This window comes from Aptenodytes patagonicus, chromosome 2 (genome assembly GCF_965638725.1).
Source record: "Aptenodytes patagonicus chromosome 2, bAptPat1.pri.cur, whole genome shotgun sequence".
Taxonomy (NCBI): domain Eukaryota; kingdom Metazoa; phylum Chordata; class Aves; order Sphenisciformes; family Spheniscidae; genus Aptenodytes; species Aptenodytes patagonicus.
In genome coordinates, this window is record NC_134950.1 from 7,567,474 (window position 1) to 7,585,935 (window position 18,462).

The window sequence follows — 18,462 nt, forward strand, 5'->3', positions numbered from 1 at the left end:
GGATTTGGTTTAAAGGTGTGAAGTTAGTTTTAAACATTTAATTGCATGCAAGGAACTGTATTCTCTTGTCATTTTCTGCTAGGTCAGGCTGAAACCTTGACTCTAGAGGCAGTGTTATTACCAGGAGCCTTTTTTATCTGGCTTCAGACTGTCATCATCTTCTGCAATAACTGAGGTGACTGCATGTTCCTTTTTGATGCACCTCCCTTTTTGACTGATACAAATAGATCAAAGACTTAACGCTCTTTTGCCTTGCTTTTTACACTTCCAAAAGTGTTCCAGGAAATTCCCTGTACCTTTGGAAAATGCATTTTGCCATTGGCTCCAGTGGAAACAGAATCTCACTGTCTGTGGAGTCTTAAGTAATTTTCCTCACTAAGTCCACCCCAGTAAACTTTTCATGCATTTCAAACACTTGTGAAAAATAAGATAACATTTGTCACCAGGAATGTAGTGTATGATTTGTCAAGGGACTTTCAGCCTCTTGAATGCTGACAGTTTCTCTTTGCCCAGTGTCCCTTTCTATAGTGACAGCACTTCAAAAGTTCTTACTAGTGCACATCTAGTGTTCTTCAGCTATTTCACAAATAAATTAATTTGAAAGACGTTTCGCTGTTTATGAGTCTTGACTTACGAATCCAGGCAATTTTTGTTCAAATATCAGCCCTGCAAGGTCAGTTTAATCAGTGGAATATAAAGTAGTTTTCTGTCTGCTTTATTCCTCTCCAGGAGACAGACTTCTCAACAGTGGCATGATAGAAAACAATTCCATAGTCCAGGCTTATTACTGTTTGTGATAAGCAATAAAGCAGAAAACCTGGTTTTTGTTATTTTAATTAGACATCAGAAGTTGTCTTAAGGTTTTTCTTAGCTGTGTTTTATGGAAACTTTCACACTCAGTATAAAATGCTCGTTAACTTTTTTTAGCAAGATCCAGAATCTAAAGAAACCTGATCTCTTCAGGATAATACAGAATATTCTGTATAGTACTTCTCCATCCTTCCTTTTGGTTCTTTTGCTTTTGGAGTAGTTTTTAGCACATACTTATTCTACATCAGTCAAATACAGTTTGCCAGCCCTGGGCATTTAATACAGGAATGAAGTCTTTCTGTATTTAATACACCTTGTAATTTGGCTGGAGGTAGCAGGACTGATACAATCTTAAAGACAAAATATGGGGAAAGGGAGTATGAAACCCAGAGAATAAAAGGAAGGAAATTGTGTTATTTTAAATCATAAGGAAAAAAAAGATTTGGAAGAGAGAATGCTTTGAAGGGAAATTGATAGAAACCTACAGAATGGTAATATGTTTGGGAGTTTCACTCTCTGCAGAGCTTCAAACAGCAACAGATGTTTCTCAAACATGTCAGAGAGAATTCATTCCTGTTAGAGAATCCTAACAATATAACATGAGAAAATCTGACCATCTTGCCTTAAGAAGGACTAATGATTTCAGGGCCAAAAGCAGACTCTTACGATCAAAAATCTGATCTCTTGCAGAGTACAGGCCATAACCAATCTAATAATTTTGCATCACATTTCTGCTGGATTGTAGTATATCTTTTTAGTAAGGGCTAAGCAGACTTGATTTAAAGACTTAATATGACAGGACATCCAACTGATTTCTAAGTAAATTGTCATAGTCATTAATCATGCCCTCTGTTAAAAATACTGACTTTATTTTAGACTGAATGTTCTGAGCATCAGCTTTCATTAATTGAAATGCCAGTTCTTGTTCTTCAATTTTATTGTTGCTATTTCAGGTTGGAGGGTTAGTACCTTCAGTATGGATGTCTGACTAGAAAGCTCATAGGCATGTAAAGAAATTCCAAGTATAATGTCTTGTCTGTGGAATTTAAAGTAATACCTTTCTTTGGATGATACTTCTGAACTGAAGTAACTTTTTTTTCCCACAAAGCAGTATATATAAATTGCATTGACTCTACTTAATTGCATTATGTTGTGTAGAAGACCTGCTTACAATGCAGACTTTCAGTCTGCCAAGTACCTGGGAGACAGAGACTGTCTCAAATCTTTCAATGACTTTTTAGGTCGGTATCTGAAGTAGCAATGTTTATGCAAGTATGCACCCATTGTCTTTACCCCTCCTCTGGTCCACTCTATGATTTTTGAAACAATTGGTGCAGAAGAGAAGAAGTCCAACAGTTACTTTAACTCCATACATTTTGAGAAAATTTGTGCCCAAATAAAATGAAGAAATATAAATCAGCACTCTCCAAGGAACCTACCCATTATCCCTAGTGTTTGGTAGCCACCAGTGTGTAAGTCACCGCATATAAAGCATGAACTAGTCCCAGTATGTGTTTTCTCTTGCCTTGTGTGACTGTATGTGAGACTTAGGGTTACTGCAGAGATTTAGATGAGAAAGGACAAAATGTCATGATGAACAAGGCAAGCAGGCATCATTCAATCCGATGTTGATGGAGCAACTTGCGCCCGTTGATTTAAAATTGTGTAAGCAAAAGTGAAAGGTCAAAACACAAAACCTCTATATTATTTGCCATTCCGATCTTATTTTTGTCCATAGCACATTTTATTTCTCCCTGTATCCAGGGTTAAGCCAGTGTAGAAAACCCTTTTATGATAGTTTGAGTCATTGTTGGAAGAGTAGTGCTAAACACATAACCAAATCTTGTGGTAAAAATAATAGGTCATGTCATACCCTACTAAAAAGACATCAAGAAAACTTATAGTGGAAAAACCAAGAAGTTTTAAACGTATTTGAATCATAACTATTCAGTGCTTGGGACAGAAGTCGGGAAAAACACGTGAACATGACTAAACATCTGTGTTTAAAGGATTTCCAAATTTGCTTTACAAATAGCAAAATAACTGTGCCTGCAGTTGTAAATAATTTATTTTCGTCTTCCACTTTGGCTGCACTATAATGATTCTTTTTCTTCTTTCCCAAGTGACTATCCCAGGAGCAACTAGACTATTTAATGCTTATAATTTAAAGATGGCACTTGAGCCTTTTTTCTTCCTTACTCTGCTCTTAACTCTATTTAACCAAAATTTTGCAGAGCAAGTGCTGTACTTCTAGTATTGTTCATTGTTCATTCTTAGCATTTTGGAAATCATCTTTATGAGGAAATATAATCAGTAGTTTTCTGAACTTAAATAGAAAAATGTTATTCCATTTCCTATTCTCATTTCAGGAAAGCAGTTTAAATGTACAGTGTGTGACTATACAGCTGCCCAAAAACCACAGCTCCTACGTCATATGGAACAACATGTCTCTTTCAAGGTAAGAAAATATATAAATCATGCTTATTGATAAGTCATTTAGAAATACATGGAACTTCAGACAACAGTTTTAAAACTGGCACATTTTCCTGTTTGGTGACAATTACAGCATCTTAACATTTTAATATTTTGGGAACTTTGACTTTATATTCAGACTTTTGAGATGGGGTTATTTTGTTGATGGACAGTTTGTAATTAGTATCTTTACTTGACAAAAATATGTGTATGTTGCAATATGAAACAAACTATTGGTTTTTTTGACTGTCCGTCCTTGAGAGTCCTAATCTAATATGTACCTTAAAATGTGCTAGGGAAGTAAGAGAGTAAATCCCATACATCACTGTTCATTGCCCACCTTAATTTTCTCTGAAGGTTTGCCAGTCTAATGTACTATAGATGAGTTCATATACTTGAAGAAAATTGAAGAGAATTAATTTTAAAACACCCCGTTTAGCTGAAACGTGTCTTGGAAAGAGTTTTGAAGATTGTTAATGTTTCTATGAAGTGTTTAGTTTAGTGATATGGTTTATTTTAATAAACTGTAGTATGATTTTATTTCTAAATTTCACATTGGTTCTCAGCATGATAGGTCTTGATGTAATGATTGTTAAATGTTATATTGAGGAAGTAGAAATGATACTAGTTTCTTTTCCAGAAAAATCCAGTATTTTGTATGTATGAAAACGTTCATTTTAATGTAACACTTTATCTTGGCAATGAGCATATTTCTTACTGAAAACATCATACTATTTTCATGTGCAACATCTTTCATTATCTAACAAATCATTTTGCTTCGCTAAAGAGTATGCTTCAGCCATTCTTAATAAGTACCAATGCTACGTACCTCCATAAAGCAGAAAGGAAGACAGTCTTTTGATTCATGGTTTAAATTTTGGAAGAGAAGACATACAAGAAAATGAAGCAAGTCATCTAAAGAGATGATACATTTTGAACAAATAATTTTTATTTCTTAAGTATGTAGTTTTGCTGTGGACTTATCTTTTTAAAAGGATTTTTTGTAAATGAAAATACATCATTTTCCTTTTCTAATGTCTAACGGGATGCATGTACTCATAATGCAGTTCTTGAAATATAGCTGGTTCTGACCTTGGGATCAGCTTTAGAACTGTTGACTCAGCACCTCTTTTCAGTCCTCTGTCAGCCTGCATGTAAGTGTGGCTATTCAATGCATTATCAAGAGAACTGCACAACACTGAAATAGGTCAATCAGGAGTATTTGTCAAAAGGAGTTTGAAAACTGTCTGTTAGTAACGTGTTACCTCCTTCTGGGACAGTTGTTTGCATGCATACCAAACTTGGAGGAATGTCAGTAGTTATGTGACCCAATGATAATTTAATCCATCGTATTTCCAAGCTCCATGAATTTGCAATCCTGCTATTCGATAGCAGGTAACATACAGGACATGGAAGTATGTAGAGAGTGGTACAAGAACACAGCAGTCTGTCTGGATTATTTTCTTGAAAAAAAGACAGTTTCAGCAATAGAAAAGGAGAGTACCCCTCTCTGAAAAATTGAATGGCTGAATGTTACAGTACCTTCTGAATTTTAAGGTTAAGGGAATCTAAACACCACTTTTCTTCCTTATTTTTGCTGTTTGGAGCCTGAAGGAAGGTCATGAGCAGCAAGCTTAGGGAAATGTTCTGGTCAATGGACCCTGACTGCAGACATTTCCCTGCTTTAGATTCAGCTTCTTAATAAACATTTCTGTACCAACCATTTTCTGCTGACTAGCTTTAGGTGGGCCTGGTTGCTGTGCATGAAACATTTTGCATCCCATTCTGAGGTACTTGACTTTTCCCCGAGGACTTTGGTCAATGTGTGCATTCTTTTCCAGGACCCTAATGGTTGTGTCAAGCTTCCTGTAACTGTGACATATCTCAGTCAGAAGGTTATTCTCAAAGGCTAGCTTTAGGCACAAATGCTTGTTTTCCTAAACTTTTTTCTTTAGAAATGTCTTTCCCTGTCAGTTGAAGGGAGACCTATGTTCTTAAAAATTAATTAATTTAGTTCCCAAAACTTAGCTCACCAAACGGTCAGATGAATGCAAGTGCCAGTGAAAGGGAAGCAGTTGCAAGCATGTTGGAGAGAGAAGGAAAGGAAAGGGAAGAGATCAACCCTGTCAGGTACGGTTATCTGTTAAATTAGGTTGGCTGTACAATCATATTGTACCTTCAGTTACTTTAGCTCTCTTACTCCCCCTTTTCAGACCAAAGCTCACGGCAGCTGAGTCATTTCCTTGTAGTAGAAAGTCTCCACGTGGTCAGACCTGTGATCATCAATTATGAAAACACACAGTTTACTGAATTACGAAAAGTAGGTAATAATCTTATAATGTTGAGAATACTTGGTGTCTTGCACATAATAAAAAGTACCAAATCTTAGGTAACGTTTAGTTACAACTTCCATTTATATTGAATTTTGGAAGGTCTCCTTGGAAGGTGCCTAAACCAGAAATGAACATGGTTTCTCGGGATCAAACATTGCAGCTTAGACCTGTGTTCTAACATTTTCCTTTTTGCTTCTAGCCTTTCCGTTGTGCACATTGCCACTATTCCTGCAACATATCTGGTTCCCTGAAGAGGCATTACAACAGAAAGCATCCTAATGAAGACTATGTAAATGTAGGTTCTGGGGAGCCTGCAGCAGAAGCCCTTATCCAACAAGGTACATCTCCACCATATAAGACTTGTTATTTTTTTTGCTGAAGCAAACTTGGTGTAAAGGTAAACTTTTGTGCGATATGTGTTCCTCAGTTTATGGGGTGTTATGTGATAAATCACTACTACTTTTTAGTAGTTCTGAAATGGCCACCATTTATACTTCATTCAGTGTCCTTTGTTCTTGGTTTCTAAGGGTGGATGAACGAAAGTTTTGATTTACCTTGCCTATGCTATTCATTGTTGCATACATTTATCTTTTTCACTTGTTTGTCTCCTTTTGTAAGTAAAGTGTCACTGTGTTGAAATGAATGATAAGTATCTATCGTTCTACTGATAAATTTCTATGACAATTTTGCAAGGTTGAACTAAAGGTAAGGTTGAGCAAATGTAAGGAAAGAGACTGAAGAGTAAATGGCAGCAAGTTATTCCCCCACTAGAAAAATGGGGGAAAAAAGAGAGTACAGGTAAAACAGGTTATAAATTGTTATGCTCAGAATCTTGTTTATGGGCAAAGGAAGCACACCTTACCTGTGTAAGTAAAGCCAAGAATTTATTGTTAGTATAATGGAAATCTTAACGGTCTGGTTCAAGAATCACCATTAGTCTAGATCTAATTACTATTTTAAAAAATAGTAAAATGTAGTTAGAGTACTTATATACAGAAGAAGTCTCAATAGTATTATTATTAAAATTAAAATGGTAACACACACTTCTTAGTTTCTATTCCTTTTTCTGGTGTTATGGTCACCCTTCCACTGTTTCTCTAAGTCCTGAGATGGGTGGTTTCCCTCTGGTGTTGGCTTTGTGATGGGGGTTTCAGTAAGTTGTCAGCATCTGGAGTTCTTCGCTGGGAGGAGTATGATGCTCATCTTGATGGCCAAAGAAGAGCAACGAAGCTGGTGAAGGGTCTAGAGCACAAGTCTTATGAGGAGCGGCTGAGGGAACGGGGGTTGTTTAGCCTGGACAAAAGGAGGCTCAGGGGAGACCTTATCACTCTCTACAACTACGTGAAAGGAGGTTGTAGCGAGGTGGGTGTCGGTCTCTTCTCCCAAGTAACAAGCAATAGGACAAGAAGAAATGGCCTCAAGTTGCACCAGGGGAGGTTTAGGCTGGATATTAGGAAAGATTTTTTCACCAAAAGGGTTGTCAAGCACTGGAACAGGCTGCCCAGGGAAGTGGTTGAGTCACCATCCCTGGAGGTATTTAAAAGACGTGTAGATGTGGAGCTTGGGGACATGGTTTAGTGGTGGACTTGGCAGTGCTAGGTTAAAGGTTGGACTTGATGATCTTAAAGGTCTTTTCCAACCTAAACAATTCTGTGTTTCTATGATCTTCCTCTGCCCTTCCAGTTGGGGCCATTGTTACATGTTTGCCTACACACATTTATGCTTTTCTTTTTCATTGGTGTGTAGCTGCAGATTAAATCCAAACTTACTGTTTATGGTGCTCTTCATGTATGTTAAATACTATTTTTGTTGTCCCTAAACTGAGTTTTATCCAGCTCCGGATTTGCGTATTTTTAACTGATTATTTCTGAGTTATTTATAGCTGTGGGTTCTTCAGTGCCAAGCTTGTGCCCCGCTTCTTATCACTCCATGCCTGCCCTCCTCTGTGCTGCATCCTGGGTCTCTACTTCTCAAGGCTGTCATACCAGGCCTGCATTTCTCTACATCACATTTCTGTGTTGAAGTCCTAAATATCTCATTCTGCCTAGAACAACTGCTTGTTACTGCTGTCTGTGTAAAACTTCTAGTCGTACCACGCAAAGATAAAGACAAATAAAACTAATTAGATATAGACATTTGGTCAATTAGAGAAATTGCTGTCACAGATAAACTAAGTAAAGGCAACAAGGATTTTGGGGAGGATCAAAAATTCAAGATTAAGTATAAGAGCTAATGGAATGCCAGGGGAAAGAGAAAATCAGATTGTTGTAGTTTTTACCACATTTATATATAGCATAAAAAGTTATATTCCTGGCTGTTGTTGTCTTTGTTTATAAATTTTGAACCAGCTGAAGTCCTATATCCTTCTGAAAAGATGGTCAATGCCACTAGTTGCTTTATTTCTGCTTGATACAGGTGTCACAGATTGTAACTCATTCCTTGCAGTGTCTGGATGCTAGCAGAGGAGACGTGTACAGGTTGTCTGACTTCCCATAAGTAGTTTTGCTATTGCATACTGGGCAGGTGAACCAAAGCAAAGAATTGACTATGCAGTCAGATACCTTTTTGGGTGTAAAGCTCCTTCAGTTCCTAGTGCCTGGTGTCGAGGGAAGTGGGGAAGAAGAGGAGAAAGCCAAACTAAATATTAAATTGTGTTGAAAATATTTTAATGCTTGGTAGAGTTGAGTTTCTTACTTTGTTTCTGATAATTTTAGAAAGTGTTTTCCCTATTTTTTTAATAGAAACTACCAGCCTTTTTATAATATCTTTTGGGATCTTCAAAATTTCTGGTTTTGTTGAAGAATAGAGACCAAAATAATGCTGTTGTATTAGATAATGACTTAAATATAATTCTTCTAAGATGACATGATTTCTAAATAGTATTTCCAAATTATTCGTCTAATGCAGAACACTTACCTATTGAAGACACTAATCCATGTTAATACTGAAATCATGACGCACAGAAAGGCACTCAAATTAAAGTCTGAGCCTCTCCCTTTAAACTTGCACTATACTGGAGAAATGTATAACTACATGAAGGAGTTTGAGCCTGTGTTATTTTTATATGACATTTCTTTGTTTTCTTTTTGTCAAAAAAACAGAAATAATTTAAAAAGTAGATCTTTGTCTATAAATTTCAGGGCAGGAATGTATAGTGGAATTTTATGATTATTTTCACAGATAGTGAAAGTTGTCAGGGAACCTGCAGTTGTTTTAAAGAGGTAATATTTACTTGCTCAGTACTCAAAGCCTCTCTTCTGTAGTCGTGCTGGTGAAGGAAGAACTGTGCACTATGGGGAGCTTTGTTTAACTTTCCAAATGTCTGAGCACTGCAAGGAATTATTTGTCCATAGCCACTCTTAAGAATAGGTACCTGAGATTGAATTCTGTTAATATGAAATTAAGGATCATATTTATAATGTTTTGAACAAATAAAATTAATCATATGCTAGTTAGGTTTTCCTTCCCCTTTGGGAGCCAGATAAATGCACTTCTGAAAATAATTCTTTTTCAATTAAACAAAAAACCAGTAAAGTTGTTGAGAATGCCGGAGTAGTCTTATAATGAAGACCTTAGAGTGAGATGAGAGAGAACAGCCTTTAATTTTTTCTTCGGTGGACATGCTTTGTCCATCACATTGGTGCATTGGGCAATGATTAATGGGATGAAATTTAACAAGTCCAAGTGCTGGATTCTGCACCTGGGACGGAGTAACGCCAGACACAAGTATAAATTGGGAGAGGAGTGGCTGGAGAGCAGCCCTGCAGAAAGGGATCCTGGGGTGCTGGTCGACAGCAGGCTCAATAGGAGTCAGCAGTGTGCCCCGGCAGCCAAGAGGGCAAACCGCATCCTGGGGTGCATCAATCACAGCATAACCAGCCGGTCAAAAGAGGTGATTATCCCGCTGTATTCAGTGTTGGTGCAGCCTCACCTTGAGTACTGTGTGCAGTGCTGGGCCCCACAGTTTAAGAAGGATGTGAAGGTCCTTGAATGTGTCCGGAGGAGGGCAACAAAGCTGGTGAAAGCGCTGGAAGCCATGTCCTATGAGGAGCAGCTAAGGACTTTGGGCTTGTCTGGTTTGGAGAAAAGGAGGCTGAGGGGCGACCTCATTGCTCTCTACAGCTTCCTGAGGAAGGGCAGTGGAAGAGGGAGGTGCTGATCTCTTCTCCCTGGGATCCAGTGACAGGATGCATGGGAATGGTTCAGAGCTGCGCCAGGGGAGGTTTAGACTGGACATTAGGAGGCATTTCTTTACCAAGAGAGTGGTCAAACCCTGGAACAGGCTTCCTGGAGAGGTGGTCAATGCCCCAAGCCTGTCAGTGTTTAAGAGGCATTTGGACAATGCCCTTAACAACATGCTTTGACTTTTGGTCAGCCCTGAAGTGGTCTGGATGGACTGGATGATCCAACTGAAGTTGGACTGGATGATCGTTGTAGGTCCCCTCCAGCTCCAATATTCTACTCTACTCTTTCCATCTCTGACTTTGCACCCTTTGTTCTCTTCCCTTCCTTACACAGCATTTATATTTCCTGTGCTACCACTAGTGCTGTGCCTGCTTTCCACGTGTTCACCTGCTGTGTGGAGTTTTAGAGCAGTAAAGGGGCTTCAAATCCGTGTAGTAGCTATGAAGTCAGTGCCTCTTACCAGGACAGTGCCATGAAGAAAGCCATGTTACTAGGTGCACTTTTCCCACATGCAACCTTCTTTGCCAGCTCCATTTCCTGCTCTATGATGCATCACATGGTTCTTACACGTGGGCTCAAAATAAAAACAGGAGACCTGCAGATTTCTTATCATACTGTAGAAACGTCAGTTTTTCTCAATGTTTTGGTATCTCACTGGGAAAAAAAAAAATGTTCTTTGTTGGAGACTTGAGTTAATTAGGATTTGCATTTGGAGTTGATAAACATGAGTCCTATTGAAGTTAATAAAAATTTTCCTGATTTTGGAATCAGAAAATCTTCTGTATCTGGGTCACACAGCACAAACAGATCATTGTGGACATATTATGCAGTATGACAAGGTATGTGTTTCTGACCTGCTTGGGCTAGCAGTTGCAACTTGCTGCCTGACTAGCTTCTATCAAGTTTGAATTTACCATATTCATAGATCTGAAAAGCAATTTTGGAAAATTATTCATGTATTCATATAAGGGAAGAAGACCCTTCAGACCTGATATTAAACAAATCCTTTGAAATTAAAGGACTATAGGCAAAAAAGAAAAGGCAGGAGAACTAGGAAGTGAAAGGGTTTGGAAAAAAAGTGAGAAGGGAAACTAACAAAGATTAACATCTAATACAAGCTATCTATATCTATTCATATTGTATTCTGCTTGTTCTAAGCTACCCACTGAGCCCAGAGTGAATTGCCTCACACTTGCACATCTTTTCTTCTCTACTCTCAACTGTTTTTTGACTGCATTGCAGACATTGCAAATAATCTTAATTGGGAATATTTATATGAATACAGACTGCTGGACTCTACTCAAGATTCCTAGAATGAGTTTATTAATAAATGAATGATTCATAGAATAGAAGAGGGAACATGCTCATTTAAGCAACTGCATTGCCAGGGATGGACAGCAATATTTAATTTCTGGGCTTATATTAGAAATTAGGATCAGCCAGGATCAAAGAAATGCTTGGGGTTTTGGGGGGGGTTTTTTTGTTCGTTTGTTTGTTTAAATAGAAGTCTATGATCTGACATTTATTTTAGTATTTTAAAGTAATAAAGGAAAATAAATACTATAAGAATTTGATGTATTCTGCATAGGGGACAAGAGTATTATATATGCATTACTGATTAGGTTTTTTTGTGAGACCTTGCCTGCTGGCTCATTTGATAGCTTCCTTTTTTTAGTTTCATTTGCTTTGTGTTGGGCAAGTCACATAAAATTTTTCCCAAAATTGTTTCTTTTCTCTTCACTGATATTCCCTGCCATCCATTGTTTTGTTTACGTATTTCTGCACTCCCTGGGAGTCGGATTTTCTGTTTGTGTTTGTGCAGCAACTTGTGCAGTACATACGTGATGATCCAGTTGTGGCCTCTATGTTCCATTATACTGCTATCATCACATGCTTTCTTTTAACATAAAATCATAGTTGTCTTATGGAGATTTTAGGCCAATAAATAAATTGTTTGGAGAGCACGTCAATGCCAAGATGGAAAAAAGTTGTGGAGATGTATAATATTTGTGTGCATTATTTTGTTGCAAGCATCAGTTTTGGTACTGAAAGTAGATAAGGTATGTAATTAATTGATTTTCTCTGTGTGTTGCCCGTTACTTTAAAGAATCGTCTAGAAATTAATTTTCCTGAGTTTTCATATCAAGTCTCTGACGTGGAGTTATATATTACCAGTTTAATTCTATGCTTCCATTTTTTGTTCTTTAATTAAAGTCATAATGACAAAAGTTACAGCTTTAATTCATCTGGTGTATTGTTATAATAGTGTCACTACCAAAGTAATGTGGAAAAGTGTCCTCTCTTTCACGACAGCAGTTTTTTCCTAATACTACAGATCGGTGTGAAATGAATATTTAATTTCATTTTCTGTAACCGATAATATCTTTGTCCTAATCTGAACGAAGGTATTTTGCTTTTGTGAACTGTTAAAGTGTTAACCCCTTGATAGGGAAACTATTTCAGTTTTGTATAGAGACAGAGTATTGAGCATCTGCTATAATGGTGAAGACTTAAAATACATTGAGAGCAAAAAGAGGAAATTGTAGAGGGATGTGTCAGTGAAAGAGTGTCAGTGAAAGACCCTAGTGACTGAGTGTAGTTACATTTTGTTTTATCAAAATAAAAAATGTATTTCTATTCATGTGGTAGAATAGCATATGGTAGGTTTCCATTACTGTAAAACTGAATGCTCTTTCTAATCACCTTCTTCATAAAAGACTATGTGCAATGAGAATTTGGCTTATAACCAGCTTATGAGAGTATATTGGAAGCATTTGAACATGATGGCTAAGACTCATCATTTGCCGTGATAATGTGGAGACAGCCATCTGGTGGCATAGTTCCTAAAGTGGCATAACGCCCTTCCCTAGATACTAGATTTGTTAAGAGTGAGTTCTGGTCACCTAATGCAACAATTTATCACATGCAGATTATTTCTGTTCTGCTTTAGTCAGTAGGGGGGGGGGAGAGAAATACTTATTTGCATAATTACAAGCAACTGAGATCTGACATTTGACCAAATGACTTTCATAAGAAGAAGAAGTAAAAGCTGTTTAATCTAGTGTGGAAAATCGGATGCTTATAGTTTCGTCATGCTTAGTTTTTTACCTGTAATGCTGCATAGTCAGACAGTAAACATTGTGCTAAATTCATGCTATGCATCATTTTGTACATAGTCAGAAAACTTAGATTTACATTTTTGTATGTTAATGTAAACAGTAGAAACTCTCAAAAGGAAAGATAGTTGGGTGAAGATGACATTACATTGTTAACTCTTCCTGGTTTGCTTTGATAATGTGCCAAAAAACTTAATGATGTTTGTTTGAAACTTGAGAAAACTAGAACAGCTGCCTTAGAGAAGATACATTTTTTAAAAGTTATTGAAGTATGCCACTACTATGTATGTTAAATATTAAGATCTCAGTGTTGTTTATAAGCACGTAAAAAAAAATCCCAGCACTTACTGCAAGAGTATGGTGCACTATGGTTTCGCATTGTGTCCTGAAGGGCAGCACACCAGGGCTTTGTAAGACAACAGGGAACTGACGTTTCAAGCTGAAGCTTGTCAGAGACCTATCTTGTAGATTTTTGGACTATACATACAATTTACATTTGAAACTGCAGTGACATGTAATGGAGTAGACATTAAAACTAGTCTCTAAGGAACTCTATGATTTGAAATAAAAGAGTATTTATAGGGCAAAAGCATTAGTTCCACATTATTTAAAATATGTGCTAGGCTTTGTTTTTGGTGGGCCTAAAGCAGAACATAAGTCATAGACACCCTCAGACTGGAAAAAAATTTCACTTGGAAACTATGACTAGTTTTCATTGGTGCTGCTGAACTTCAATTTCAGCCAGAATCATGACTGTGGGAATGATTCTGCACAGGCTGAAGCATCCCCTGGGTTTGCTGTATTTTTTGTGGCCAGGGGAAAAAATGGGGTGGGGTTGGTCAAACTTAGTATGTTGTTATTCCTTGAAAAAACTTTCCCTTCTCTGATGTACATGCCACTTCTAGAATGGCTTTTGTTAGCAAAGCAAGCACAGGTTCTCACCTGGTAGATAAGTTATTATTTACTTGGCAATTTTTGTTCTCTGTGTTACCATTTGGCTATCTCCTTAACATCTAGCTCCTGAGAGATGAAACCAATACTTCTTATGTCGACCTAATTGCGGAAATGACGCTGTATCCGAGACTAATGCAAATAATTGTCTGTTCCTGTTCTTTCTTTCTAACTGGTCTGTGGTAGTGGTTCCCCAGGGATAGAGGTGTAGAGGGAGGGAAAGATGGGAACAGCATTCCTGCAACTTCACATCCACCAAAGGGATGCATACGGGCAGGGAAGCAGAATTGCTATACCTTCCCAGATATATGAGTTGTTCTAGACTCCTCCCATTACCATTATCCAAAATTGCCCTTTAAGAATTGTGAGAGTTCAACCACTTCCCCCCCCGCCCCTTTTTTCATGTTGGACACCCTTAAAGGAAAGGTTTCCTTAAAGGAAACCCTTTTAAATTACAGTTATGTGGCTTGATTGAGATGGGGTCAAATTAAATGGGTCCTTACTGCCTTGAAAAAGAACTTACATGAAAATAACTCAAGGATTTATTTGTGTTTCCTTATAGGTGGCATTAAGTGTCCTGTCTGCAGCTTTGTGTACGGTACAAAATGGGAGTTCAACAGACATCTTAAAAACAAGCATGGAATGAAGCTAGTGGAACATGATGGGGAGACCAAGTGGGAGGTAAAGCAAAGTTGCCATGGCTTTGGCCCTAAGATTTTAAAAAATTCTAAGGAGAAAAGTAAGGATAAGAATAAGAAGTATTCAAAAATGTGTTCTTGACTTTATACAAGATCAGGAGATCATGTGATCTCATCTCCATTTTGAATGCATACATTGCTATGACTGTTAAGCTTGACTGCTTTAATATCTGGTAGGATTAACAACATTTTAAGTGCTTATTTCTGCATTTTAGGGCTCTAGTCCTCTATTTGCAGCAGAAAGGGTGAACGTTTTAGCAAAAAAATGTGAAATTGAAAAACTTACTTCATTTTGTTATATGATAAATGTTCACTGGTGTTAACTGCAAGATCCTCAAAGCTGCAAACTTATGTTGAATTAATGAAGGAAGCTTATGTCTTGGTCCAGAAAAGGTTAGAATCTAGAAAACTGAATTTGTGAATTGATCAGCTAAAAAAATGGTACTGTTGTAGAGTAAGTCTTCTGTAATTTTTTCTGTGTTTCCAGCTTCATTCCAAAGTATAAGGAAATCACAGTATCACTAAGATCACACCTTAAAAAATTTAAGTTAGACCTAAGAAGCTGGGTTAGAAAAAAACCAAACCAACAACCTGAATTTTCTCAGTTTGGGGTGGGGTAGGGCAGCTACCTTGAGAGGGCTTACCCTTTCAAGCTTTCCTTTGCTGTCATATGCGTAGCTATTTGTTTTAAAATGAAAACTGTTACTCTTATAGAGCAGAGCTGACTGTAGATTCAGAAGCTATGGGAAAACCACAGAGCTATCTAGACACTTTTATTTTAAAAATTACAGTGGGCAAGCTGAGTCTTTTCCACTGCCTGAGTAGGGTATTGTTGGTGTCCAATGAGAGGAAAAAGCCAGAAGTCAACTGCAGTTGGCTGACCTCCACAGTTTAAGACCTGTTCTGCTAAATTTCAGGCAGTCTAGCCCCTGTTATAAATCTAATGCCTGATTTGGAAGAGCCGTCCTGCAGTTCTTGTTTAACAGTTTTTGAGTATCCACAGATAGAATGTTAAGTCCTTGAAAAATACCAGAGTAAGTTCTATATGGACAGTTATTCAAAGAAGACAGGGCAAGCATTTTAAAATGTAGTCCTTCAAAGTCTTGTATCCACATGAATTTCACAAATGATTCTCTGTACACTCTCCCAGTAGATGCCCAAACCTGAAAAAATAAGAGGACATTGAGGATGCAAGCGTGTCTCTGCTGCTGAAACGGCTATAAATAAAAAAGTCCCATCAGAGCAGGAATACATATTGACAGCTTGTCTTGAAAAAACTTCGCTATGGAAAGGATAATTTTTCTAAAACAAAATGCCATTTTCAAACTTCAGAGGCATTTTACCAGATCTGCAAGGACATGCATTGTAAACTAATTTTGCCCAAAAGGTCTTTACTAGACCCTGATACAATAGAAGTCTGTTGTTAGGTGTAACAAAAATGAAGTCAAGATAGTTTAGCATGCTTAAAACAACTCCTGAAGTAGAATCTAGAAGAAAACTATGGGATGATACCCCGACTCCCACGTAATACTCTTCTTGATTCTGTTTCACCCAGTATTTCTGTAACTCTTGTTACAATATTTGTTGTCCAAAACTCATTCCTTTAAACTCAGAATTTTCATTGTTCTCTAAATTGCTAAAATGAGAGGGAGATTATTCATGCCTTGTCTGGGTTTTGTTTTCAAGTTAACTGCTGAAGTTTCTGAAGAAGCATCCACTCAGTATCTCCAGATCACAGAGGCTGGAGAAGATGTTCAAGGCACTCAAGCTGCTGTAGCTGCATTACAGAACCTTAGATATACTTCTGAGAATGGTAAGTTACCTTTTTTAGGTTGGAACACAAAATATATCTTTTTTCATAAATACCTAATTCTTTTGAGTATACTGGGCAATATATGATCTCCTGTGAAACTATTAAAAATTACGAAATTTGTCATCCAGAACTTACTTTTGGGGGGTTATATTTTTCTTTGAGGATAAAAAAAATGAGAAATGACCATTCTTTATGAATTTCTATATCCTTAAGTCATTAATACTTATCACACTCTGGTTTGCACTTTATTATTCGGTGTGTGGAATTTCCTGCCTGTGTTATTAAATATATTGTGAAATCAGCTATCTTGGCAGCGTAGATGGTGTGTATCTAATGGCAATTCTCTAGCTATTATTTTTCTTCCTGCTTAAGTCAGCCAGACTGCAGAAGTGACACAGTGGAATAGCTCATTTACCGTGTTCCCAGGACAGTGCTAACAAACTTAGTTCTGATGGTACACAAAACTAAGTCAGCTATTCTGTATCAGATTGAGGAAGAACGAGAGTGGGATTAGATAATGATTGCTAAGTGGGAAATAACAAAAACTGGAAGAAAAGAAAAAATGTCCAGGTTTCTGAGAGTGTTAAAACATCAGAGACTAGGGTAGGTGTTCATATGTTTTTTTATATATATAAATAAATGCGTTGGTTATCAGAAGATAGCGTTTTACAATTGTTTACCATTGTGGTCTTTGTAGTTCATAATACAGATACATTTCAAAACCTCCCATTTTTAATGGAATTTCCAAGCTTGTTGCAATTAAATTATGTTACTGACAATTTCTGTATATTATTTTATTTTAATGACTGGGAATTCTGAATGAGTAATAACCTCTTGAGAACTTTTCTTAAGCTTTTATACATTTAAATTAAAATAAACATGATCATGGAATATGCTGTACATAACAGTTTTGATTTTAAGTGTGAGGCTGTAGTTTTCACAGTAGAGTGATTTGCTTTGTAGTGCATCCAACTTCAGATACTCTTCTAGCATATTCCCTCTAGGTATGAAAAACAGTAGCATCTTGTCTAAAGGCAGTTATATAGAAAAAAACCTAAAGCAAGCAAACATTTTTCAGTACCCAGCTAAACTTGTTTCTTACGTAGATAACAAAATATAACTACTTTCTGTTTGAAATGAAATTATCTGACCTAGATCCCCATCACAGTATCGACCTCAGTTTGAAAGGGTTTGGGGTTAAGAGATGAGCTTTATTCTATTCACTGTCTCTTTCCTAGTTCCAACAGTGATTACAGCAAATACAAGGCAGCTTTAACATGACCCTGACAGTTTCTTTCCCTTTCTGACATATCCCTCATGCTGACACTGGGCATGTGGGAATGGTGGGCTACAGGAGGGGAATTCATATTCCTGCATAACAAAAAACATTTTTCAACATGCAAATCTTTTTTTTTTCACACTTTGGGAGAAGTGAGACTACAACTATGTGGGGTTTTTTTTGTAAACTTGCCTTTCCTTTGGCAGGGCTACACACATCAAGAGGATTTTAAAAAAAAGGGCAAACATGTTCTGATCCCATGCTTATAAAATGATAAGCATGAGCTCTTTCAAGCAATTAACTTTTCCCTTTAGCACGTTAGTGATAACAGTACTTCTTTTAGGTTGAAGGGTATTGCAGATGGCTGGACAGATCATAAACACAGGTTTGTAATACACCAAATAGCTGTTGTGGTTATAGGTATAGAGTTCAGGTTCTGTTTAAGCTGAATGTCTGGCAAATACACATATGGATTTGTAAAGTCTGCAGCTTCCTAATTTACAGTTACTGCTATGAGTTGTACCTGTTGTTTGTTTATTCAATGTATTCTTTTAGATCTCTTTCAAATAGGCATAAAAATGATCAGTGTGGCTTCACTTGCTGATTCATGCATTCCTTGGGCAAATTTGTTTTGTGAATCCTTTCCTGCCATAGATCTATTATTAAAGTGTCATGTTATTGAGCTATTTGAAATTTATAAACAGTGCTGTGAGTCAGGGTTAAGGCAGGGGGGAAAGAGTGCCTGTAGCACTTAGATTCACATACCCTTAGAGTTGTTTTACTGTAATGATCTTATGGTTACTGT

The 18,462-nt window shown here is 37.2% G+C and overlaps 1 protein-coding gene across 2 annotated transcripts in view; it reads left to right on the forward strand.

Annotated features, from left to right (window-relative positions):
* The window catches only part of ZFAT (zinc finger and AT-hook domain containing), a 125,575-nt gene that overhangs the window by 87,838 nt on the left and 19,275 nt on the right, over positions 1-18,462 (forward strand). For both annotated transcript variants that reach the window (XM_076329056.1, XM_076329054.1), the window contains 4 exons: positions 3,180-3,268; positions 5,815-5,953; positions 14,430-14,548; positions 16,252-16,378. In XM_076329056.1, coding sequence (XP_076185171.1) covers positions 3,180-3,268; positions 5,815-5,953; positions 14,430-14,548; positions 16,252-16,378 — 474 coding nt within the window. The remainder of the gene's footprint in view (positions 1-3,179; positions 3,269-5,814; positions 5,954-14,429; positions 14,549-16,251; positions 16,379-18,462) is intronic.